This window comes from Watersipora subatra, chromosome 5 (assembly GCF_963576615.1).
Source record: "Watersipora subatra chromosome 5, tzWatSuba1.1, whole genome shotgun sequence".
Taxonomy (NCBI): Eukaryota; Metazoa; Bryozoa; class Gymnolaemata; order Cheilostomatida; family Watersiporidae; genus Watersipora; species Watersipora subatra.
Window position 1 is genome coordinate 49,997,446 of NC_088712.1, and position 10,634 is coordinate 50,008,079.

Sequence of the window (10,634 nt, forward strand, 5' to 3'; positions counted from 1 at the left end):
GTTTGGAATGTAACGCGTTCGTAGGCTGGGAACCGTCTGTACAGATATTTGGTATCAAAAGATTCACTATGTCTTATTCTGCTGTTTTGTAGGTGCAAAATATGTGGAAAGGTGATTACAAACTCCTAAAAGCTCAAAAACGAACAGTTAATCGCCGCCATCACAAAACCGCCTTAGATTAGAATATCTTTCCAAAACGTCTCAAATGGGACATAGTTGTACAAGATAGCTTCTGTTTACACATTCAGGCAGTCTCATTTGTCGAAATATTTTCACAAATATACTTCACGCATTCAATAAAGCCATGTCTATTGTTCTTACGCGTCTATTTTATTGTCATTGTAATGCTGTCACTTTCAGCATCGATATCATAACTTACCGCAAAAATTCGTTTAATTTTTTAACCTTAGCTCGAAGGAGTACCTATCATTGTCTGATAAACATGACGAGTCTGTTGGTCCCCTGTGATAATCGAAAAATGCTGCAGAAATTATTTGCCAGGTATGGGTCACATGATCAAATTACGATTAGAAAATTGGACTAAGCTGAAAAAACTGTAAAGTATCGAGCGTCTATATTTGATACAGGGTCTTTGGTAAAACCTGAAGTGTTTTTCATAATCTAGTTCTACGAGAAGTTTTATATTGAGCCTTTCACGTGACAAAACAATAACCAAATGTAATGACTACGTCAGAGAAATAAACTGATTCCAATCTACAGCAGCTTTTTGTTTTTGAGATTTTAAGAGCTTGTAATATACATTTCCACATATTTTGCACCTACAACACAGCAGAGTACGACATGGTGAATCTTTTGATACCAAATAACAGTAATGTGAATTTTGTTGCAAGTCAACCTTTAATAACCTTGCAAGGTCGGGCAATTGGGCTAGTGTATATATACACTAGCTAAATGCCTCGCAGTGCACGAATAATAGAATAATTCCCTAATAAACTTGAGTAACTTTCTGGAAAGCTAGATCATTACTAAAAACTTTACTAAAACAATACCTGCAATTTGGGCCAGCTTAACACTCCCTACGAGTAATAATCAAGAGTGCTAGTTGTTAATCCCAAGCAAGCGCTGTAAGTATCTTAACTGATGTAATGACTATTTGCTCATTGAATTCATTGTATTCCGTGTAGCTTAATGGTTATGATATGTAGTATGATGAGTACTTAGCTGTTAGTTAATCACAATCTATTCAGGGAAAAAATAGGTCTGCTCTCATCAGGTGAGAAAGATTAGCAAGAGTTGGGTACCAAAAAATTACAACCTTCTGTTTGTAGGATTGTATAAAAGCATTAGCAAAAGTAGATAGCATAATGGAGAAACGCCTACATTCCGGAGACATACGCAATACTACAATGTGACAGCTAATACATCGAAGGACAAGCAATAAAGAAAGTCATCATGTACTCATCTACAAGTACTGTAGCTTAGAAAACTACTGTTAAAGTAGCCCATAAGAAAAGAGACATCGATTGACATGCCAGAAAACCATTAAAAGATATCAGACCTGTACTAGGCAGGACCAATTGGAGACAATTGGAGTTAGTCATCATTTTCAATCGATACACTCCCATGACGTACTTAAAACAAGTACGCTTAAAATTTTCCACACCGTTCTCATAATCTTACGGGCTGAGAGCGCAATCTCAGCACACCAAACCCGTAATTGCCCGTCAGATCTGAGTCTTTGATAGGTATTCTTTAAATTCATTTATTTATTTTAAAAACGGCACTAAAATTTTTAATTAATATTTTGAGGAGTTTTAAAAGATGTCATACTACTATTTTGAGGCTATAATTGGTCCTTTACATGCATGTGCAAAAAGAACACGTTGCTAGAAATTGATCGTTCTTTATGGAAAGCTTATCATCATGAGCGGACATGATATTTCAAGCGCTGCTAAAAAGAGTCGTTTACATGAAGATATCGACTGGTTTGAAAGTGAAGCAGAGGACTTTAGTGCAGAAGAATGTGAAGAAGACAATGAAAGTGAAAAAGAAATTCAACAGAGTGAATCGGAGTACGAAAGTGAGAGTGAAACGGCCGGCGTTGAAGGAGGGAGTCATGACGGATTTCAAAGAAGAGCCGATTTAAAACCCGAAGAACTTCATTTTGATGACAGCTTGGCAGGTGTAAAAAGCCGAATTCCTGGACAGATAACTATTTTTGGCTATTTAAAGCTGTTTATTACATCGGCCATCATGAATGTTATAGTTAATGAAACAAATAGATATGGCCTTCAAAAACATGGCGATGCCTGACAGCTTGTCGATGAAAAAGATATTTGGCGAATTTTTGGTTTAATTTTGCTTATGGGTATTGTCAAAAAGCCTACTCTGTCGTCTTACTGGTCTACCGATCATTTGTTATCTACGCCAGTGTTTAGTAAAATGATTTCAAGAAACAGGTTTTCAATGATGGTTTTAAACAGTTTACATTTCACTGACAATTCGGAAAACCCTGATGCAATAAATTGTTCAAATTAGGAAGTGTTTTTGCCATGATATGTGACCAGTTATCTTCTGTTTTGCTGCCTGGTAAATTTATATCTATAGATGAAAGCTTGCTGGCTTGGAAAGGGCGACTCAGCTTCAGACAGTATATTCCATCTAAAAGATCTAGATTTGGAATAAAGCTATTTGCACTCTGCGATCCTGTCTCTGGCTATGTGCACAAGCTGTCTGTGTACATTGGTGATGAGCGGGAGCAAGCCGAAGGAACTGGTATAGGAATCACTCACAACATAGTCATGAAATTAATGAGTGGTTTACTAAATTTAGGTCATTGTTTATTTATGGATAATTTTTATAATTCGCCAGAGTTAGTAGCTGGACTTGTAAAAAATAATACTCATGTTTGTGGAACTTTGCATCCAAACAGAAAAGGTGTCCACAAAGATTTGAAAATGCATAATAGAAAAGTAATTAAAAAAGGTGAGACAACAAGCTTTTCTAATGGGGAAAGTATGGTTGGCTGTTGGAGAGATAAAAAATATATTTCTTTAATTTCAACTATGCATAAAAACATGGACGTCGCGGATACAAACAAAGTAAATTATAAATGGGATAAATTTTGCAAACCAGCTGTTATTTTGGATTACAACAAATACATGGGGGGAGTTGACAAATCGGATCAGAATTTGCATTATTATAATGCTGCCCGTAAAACCATGGAATGGTATAAAAAACAATTTTTTCATTTATTAGATATTTGTGTATACAATGCGGCCATAGTTTATAGAATCCACAGCGGCTGTAAAATAACTGGCTTACAGTTTCTACAGAAATTACTTCATCAGACATTTGAATATACTGGTTCTTGTCGCAAAAACAGTACTCCCTGCGCTTCAACTTCTTCTACTCATCGAATAGTGACAAATAGTCCAGGGAAAGGTAGACCAGCAAAATACAGAATTTGTAGGCACTGCAAAAGGCGCGCTGATGACAACAAACCTAAGCGAAACTAAATTTAAATGTCTAGCATGTGCATTACCTTTTCGCGAGTCATGTTTTGATGCTTACCATGCTAAATAAATTCATTTATTTAAATATTATTTAGCGTGTGCAAATGCTTCATTGCTTTGTATCACTTGCTTTTGTACATACACTTGCTAAAATGTCATTGTCTATGTATTGTATTTGTTGTGAATTTACATGTTGTAATTGTTGTGCATTTACAAGTTGTATTTGTTGCAGACCACCCTTTTTAGGGCACGGATTTTATCAAAGAGTTCACTTCACATGCATTCTAGCAGTCCATGATTTGCTGTTTGTGCTCGTAATAAATGTTGCCTTCTGTCTTGTGCTGCTTGACCAAATGTGCCAATGCAGGCTTACAACTCAATTCATTTTATGCACAATAACTTTTGATGCAGCACACATGAATTTGTGCAATGTGTTTATATGCAAAATTGTTACATAAATCTAGTTTCGAGAAATGCATAAGATAATAACTAAAATCAGCAAAAAATCATCACTATCAATATATAGATCTCAGGCTGTAGAGCTTTGCAAGCTGTCTGGAGGAAAAAATCAGTCTAGAAAATCATCTCAGCTTTCAAATGTATATTCATTTGCAGCTAAATGCCAATTTGCCTGAAAGTTATAGCAGAGTTGGAACATCCATGTCAGGTCTTGTCAGCCATCTTGTGCACTGCTTATAGACATGGCGTCATGAGCATTTCTAAGATCTGCACCCACAATGCATATGAGCGCCAAACTCTGCTTTTGATGCACTTGGACAACCAATGTTTTTTGCTACGTGTAGCAAACATATATGACGCTGTGCAGATGCTTATCATAAACTATTTTCTTAGAGCTAGTGCTTTTAGAAAAAGTATTTATTATCGATATTTTATGGTAAAAAGCTGACAGCTTCGTCAAATCAGAATATTGACGAAAATTTTTACAGCCGATTTGCAGGAAATAAATGGCAGTCTGTTGAGAAACTTCTAAGCCTTCTAATGCATATTTATTTGTGGCTGTATACCAGTTTGCATGGAGGTTATAGCCAAGTTTAAGCAACCATGTCAAGCCTCCATTTTTCGCTGGTCATTAGGGCCACGAACTGAGAATTTTGAGTGGCGCTCCTGCATTGCATCGGAGATCATAACTCCGCTTTCGTCGCTCTTGGACGACCAATTTCTTTCACAAATTGTTGTGAACATATGAATCCATGTAAGTATTATTTATGCAACATTGTCAATTACTTTTATTATTTAGAAAACACAATTGAAAATGACGTACAAAAATAAAATATTGGTAGCTTCAACAAATTGAGACTTCTGCAGGAAAGCAATTGCAAGCTATCTACATCAAAAATGTATCAGCTTGTAGAGAAATTTCTCAGCATTTCTATGCATGTTAATTTATGTATCTACCTCAATTTTGCTGAAATTTGATGCAGTTTTTACGCAGTCGTGTCAAAGGCTCAAATCGCCCTAGTAAATGCTCTGGGGAATTCCCAGCCGTAAGCGCCCCGTCGCAAAAGGGTTAATTGATACCCCTCTGCAACATAAAGAACAGAATCTTGACGCCTAAACACCTCACAGGCTAACAGAAACATCTATAAAAGAGAACAGCTCCAACGACTCAGCGTCGATACGTCTATCTCTTTCTTTTTCAAGGACCTGCCGAGGCACCCTCTGCTGCTGAGGTGCGTCCCTCTGTCTCTGAAGCCTCCCTCTCTCTTCCCTCTGCCTCTGGAGCCTCTATCTTTTCCCTACCTATGGAGTTTCCTTCTTCATCATCAGCTGATCATCTTCTACTTCACTATTTCAACTACCGAGCCTCTATATATAAGGACTGTCATAACTCTCATTTGACGGTCGAAACTCGTAGCCATATGGACTGAGCAAGCAAACATGGACGACTGTTCGAGTAAGGGTGTAACTTTTATTGGCTATTTTAACCTTTTGTCATTACTATTATTGTTTAGAATTTTGCTAGTTGTGTATTTCAATTGTTAGACTTATAGAATAAAGAAGTACATTTTATTGGTAAATATCAGTATTGCTTACAAGAGCTTAACCCTTTGGCAGGGGAATCGACCAAAATGTTGTTTATCGGTTGCGTGGGGAAAAGACCGAAATGTCGATTTCGGTAGAAGTTTATAAAGCTGTCGCCTAGTAACGTTAAATAAAGGATATGAACGCTAGCAACTTTTAAATTTTATCGGCAAGATATTAATCTATGAACTTCTATTTGAAACGATTACCTGAGAGGCGTCGTTTTGTGCTACAAGCTAAAGAAATACGAATTCTTGACGCCTTCGAAAAAATGGAAGTTGGAAAATGCAGTCAAATTGCGGCATGGCGTTCCAAACGAAAAAGTAAAAATTTATTTGATCCTGCGATCGTTAGTGATCGTTTTTCTGAGCAATATGATAATGATTCAAACGATGGAGGTGATGTTAACTCTGAAGATTTCAAATATACCAAGAAAAGTGATGGTTACGGCAGCTCGGACGATGACGATATTATATCCACTCAAGCTGTTGTAAATAGGAGTAGAGTGTGTGGTAGCAGCAGCTCCGTATCAAGGAATAACCGCGCTACTAGCTCTAATACACAGGATTCTAATATTGAGACTAGAAGATGCAGTAACTGCAACCACATCGACTTTTAGTCAATGGAAAATCGTTACTGACTTAGATAATGACAAGCCTCCATCACTCCACAATTTCTCTGCTCACACCGGGCCAAACTTCACACCACCTGCTGATACATTACCGGTGGAGTATTTTGATTATTTTTTTCTTCCTGTTGATCAAGGTAGAAGTAGTTTGTGGGACTTCATAGCAGCAGAAACTAATAAGTACTTTGAGTATACTAAAGCAAAGGTGGGAGTACTGCAGGCATTGTCTAAGCTAAATCTATGGGAGAATGCAACAGTACAGCGACTAAGGGCTTTTATTGGACTGTGTTTGAACAAGGGATTGTGGAAAGCTCTAAATATTAATGCTTACTTTGATGGAAAGCATCACAGCCAAAATGACCCAGCATTTCGAGAGACAATGAAGCAGGACGCATTCAACCTCATGCTCAGATTTCTACATGTTTCCGACAGTCATAATGAGCCTCCACGCTCGAGCACAAGTTATGATCCTCAATACAAGTATAGGAAAGTTCTGGAACATTTGACAGCTAGGTGGCAACAAGGTTATGATCTCTTCAAAGCAATATCCATAGATGAAACAATCGTAGGTTTCAAAGGCCGTCACTGTCTAGGCGACTACATCCGCATAAAAAACATCACCAGCGGGGCCCGAAGGAATACAATCTTGCCGACTCAAAGACCGGGTATGTGCACAATAGTGTTTATTATGCATCAGAACTCAAAGTATCCAACAAAGGGCAGCCATTCGATGTCTGTAATAAACTTTTAGAAAATCACAGTGGCAAAAATAATCATTTGGTAGTAGATAACTATTACACTAGCCAAGTTCTCTGTGAAGAAATGCTCAAAAAGCAAATATATGTGACTGGCACAGTACGCAAAGGTCGCCGAGGTCTGCCTCAGGGCATCAATGCTAAGATGACAACCAAAGGGGAAATGAAAGTAATGAGAAGTGGCCAGATGATGGCATTGTCTTGGGTAGACAGGAAGCAAGTACGCATGCTGTCTACACACGCTTCTGCAAAGACATGTGAGAAGACGCTTTGGAATGGTCAGGTCAAAACATTACCAACTGTAGTGGTGGAATACAATGATGGGATGGGTGGCATCGACGTAGCTGATCAAATGACCGATGCTTATGCAGCTGAGCGAAGAACAATGAAATGCTGGAAAAAAATATTTTTCCATCTCCTGGACAAAACAATGACAAATGCATATATTATGTATAAGCTAAAGCCCAACATCGCAAAGCAAATGGGGCATTATAACTTTATCGTAGAGGTAATTAAAGGCCTGCTCGGTGATTACCAAGAGGCTTGACAGCATGTTGTTAGACCAAGCCTGGGTAACATGCAGTCAAGATTTACAGCTAGACATTTTTGTGAGGCAATTCCAGATAAGAAACATAAAGTCTGTGCTGTTTGTAGCAAGAGCAGGGTTAGCGGCTACAAAGGAACACGAATAACTACATGGTGTAAAAGCTGTGGCGTTGGACTCTGTCGTAAGGAATGCTTTCAAGCATTCCACACATAGACAATTGTACTTGTTGTATTTTTTGGTAGCGGTACATTATTAAATAGATGTTATGTAAGTGTTATGTACATATGTAAATACATTTCAGTTCGAGCTATGTATATTCATAAAATACAAAATTTCTTGAATTTTCGAAAATAAATTACACGAGTTTCGGTTGTCTTTGGGGGGCTTTTACCAGGTCAAAGGGTTAACACCTTAACTCGTACCTGAACCAGTAATAATCAAATTAGTTCCCACGTGACAAAGCAAAGGTACACAAACTGAACATAATCAAAATAGAATGAAATGACAAAGCAAATTCAACACTCAACACTCATGTTGTGCGTGAACTCAGATTAGTTATTGTAGTGGAACTAGGCTGGCTATACGCTAAGTGTTGTCTTTCCTTGCTTATGTAATGTTACGTAGTTTTTGACCTTGACATCGGTGATCATTCTGGGCGCAAGTTAACGCAATAAACTACGAATAAAACCGCAACTCTACAATTCTACCTTTAGCCAAACGCAATAATACTACATGGTGGCAGCGAGTTGGTTTGGTGATTCCCATGTCCAGTGTTTTCTGTTGAACCAGAGAGCCAATTATTGAACTCAAGTACCGAAGATATAGCAACTGACCAAACTGTTTTTGTGAGCTTTGAGTCGACCGGCAACATGTCAACTGTATATCAACCTGTCATACAACAGCCTGCTGCAATTGACTTACTGCAAGACAAGGAGGAAAGTTACAGGTCATTTGTGTCAAGCTGGAAAACGTTTTATATACTAACCGAGCTAAACAAACGGCCAAAGGAATACCAAGTGGCTATGCTAAAACATTGCGTAGGCGTTGAAGCGGTTAAAATCATTGAAACAAGCCCACAGTATGAGGAAGATTCGTGTAAAGTGGACGATATTCTTAAAATCTTACACTTATACTGTGTCGGAGAACGTAATGTCATCCATGATCGATATTTATTTAACTCTACGTCACAGACTGAAGGACAGTTATTTGAGGCATTTTATCTTGAGTTGCGCCAAAAGGCTCAGAAGTGCCAATTCGGTTATGTAGAATCAGACCTCATCCGCGACAGGATTGTTCTAGGCATCCGCGAAGACTGTACTAGGAAAAAGCTGATAGCCTTCGGGAATAATCTCACACTGGAAGAGGCCGTAAAAATCTGCAGATCACAAGAATTGGCTGCCAGGGCGATGAAAGATATTAGCTCACAAGCACTCGCCTCTGATTTGCCAACTAAACCAGTCGAAGCTGTCTCCCGGTCATCACGACGACAAAAACCAGCCCATGTCAGTAAACCAAGTGTTGGCAAGTCAGGCACATGTGGCTACTGTGGAGGAACAACACATCCAAGGTCTCAATGCCCAGCTCGGTCAGATAGGTGCAAGGAATGCAACAAAGTTGGCCACTGGGGAAAGGCTTGCAGATCAGCGATCTATTCCAAGCGAATCAATTTGGCGGAAACAGAGTCTGATGGCCCTGCCGAAGAAACTCTGTTCTGCGAGGACCTCAAGATTGATAGTGTCCACAACCATCCAGGATGGTCAGCTACTATAGAAGTTGATAAGACACCAGTGAAATTCAAGCTCGATTCTGGCGCAGATGCTTCAGTTATGAAAATTACGGAACCCATGGTTCAAAGGGTCAATCTAGACCAAGCCCGGTCTCGTCTTCGTGGTCCTGGAAACCACAGCATTAATTGCTTAGGAACTTTTACAGCATGCCTCAGATATGGCAGAAAATCTACCAACGAGACTATATATGTGATAGCTAACCAGAACACCAACCTACTGAGTCGGGAGGCCTGCAAAAACCTTGGGCTGCTAACATGCAATGTGTACCAGGTTGAGACAGACATAGAGACAATATATCAGCAATACCCTACAGTCTTCAATGGACTGGGTTTTGTCAAAGACTACTCTTACGAAATAAGTCTCAAAGAAGATACCCGACCTATGTGTATATATACGGCCCGCTCTGTACCACAACCTCTGTTACCGAAGGTTAAAGATAAACTCCAGGAGATGGTAAAAATGGGCGTTATATCCCCGGTGAAGGAGGCCACGGAATGGTGTAGTGGAATGGTGCCGGTACCAAAACCAGATGGATCCGTGCGCATATGTGTGGATCTGTCCCACCTAAATCAATCAGTTAGGCGAGAGATTTACCCAACTGCTTGTGTCGAGGACAGCCTGGCCAAACTTGGACAGAGTAAGGTTTTTTCTCGTCTGGATGCCAATTCTGGGTATCATCAGATCAACCTTACAAAACACTCTCGATTGCTGACCACTTTCCTTACACCGTCTGGTAGATATGCATTCAACAGACTGCCATTTGGAATTTCAGCCGCACCAGAGGTTTTTCAGCGATATATGAATGAACTACTAGGTGATATCGAGGGCGTAATAATTCACATGGATGATATTCTGATCCATGCCGCTACTAGGGAAATCCACGATGACCGGTTCAGGAAGGTTCTTAATCGTATCGCTCACTCAGGCATGACTCTAAATAGGAAAAAGTGTCTATTTAGGCAGACATCGGTCCAATTTCTTGGACATATCATAGATGGGGAGGGTATACACCCTGACACAGAGAAGACCAAGGCCATTTTAAAGTTTCCTGAACCTCAGAACCAATCAGACATCAGACGCCTAAACGGTATGTTGAATCAGCTAATGAAGTTCATCCCTAATCTAGCGGAGCTCACGGCACCGATTCGTCAGTTACTCCGAGAAAACCGAGAGTGGGTCTGGGGCACGGCTCAGCAGGAAGCATTTGCAAGACTGAAAGGAATACTGGCTTCTGACAAAGTTCTTGCTCCGTATGACCCAAAACTGGAGACAGTACTTGCCACAGATGCGTGTAACAGCGGAGTAGGAGCGGCCTTGTTTCAGATTCAAGCTGATGGTACACGACGACCAGTCAGCTTTGCTTCAAGATCCTTAACGGAGGTTGAAGGAAGATATGCA

General features: G+C 39.5%; 1 protein-coding gene across 1 annotated transcript; it reads left to right on the forward strand.

Moving 5' to 3' along the window:
* Positions 1–1,884: 1,884 nt before the first annotated feature.
* Positions 1,885–7,449, forward strand: LOC137397441 (piggyBac transposable element-derived protein 4-like). Its single transcript, XM_068083730.1, has 4 exons — positions 1,885–2,041; positions 2,569–2,736; positions 6,165–6,812; positions 6,899–7,449. Exons 1-4 carry the CDS (start codon positions 1,885–1,887, stop codon positions 7,447–7,449), a joined length of 1,524 nt encoding a protein of 507 aa, XP_067939831.1.
* Positions 7,450–10,634: the final 3,185 nt, after the last annotated feature.

Bases quoted from the DNA above. Each gene is read 5' to 3' on its own strand.
- LOC137397441 (XM_068083730.1), top strand. From the start codon at position 1,885: ATGAGCGGACATGATATTTCAAGCGCTGCTAAAAAGAGTCGTTTACAT. The intron at 2,737-6,164 runs GTATAGGAATCA...TTACTGACTTAG, and splicing joins GGAGCAAGCCGAAGGAACTG to ATAATGACAAGCCTCCATCA. The intron at 6,813-6,898 runs GTATGTGCACAA...ATAAACTTTTAG, and splicing joins CTTGCCGACTCAAAGACCGG to AAAATCACAGTGGCAAAAAT.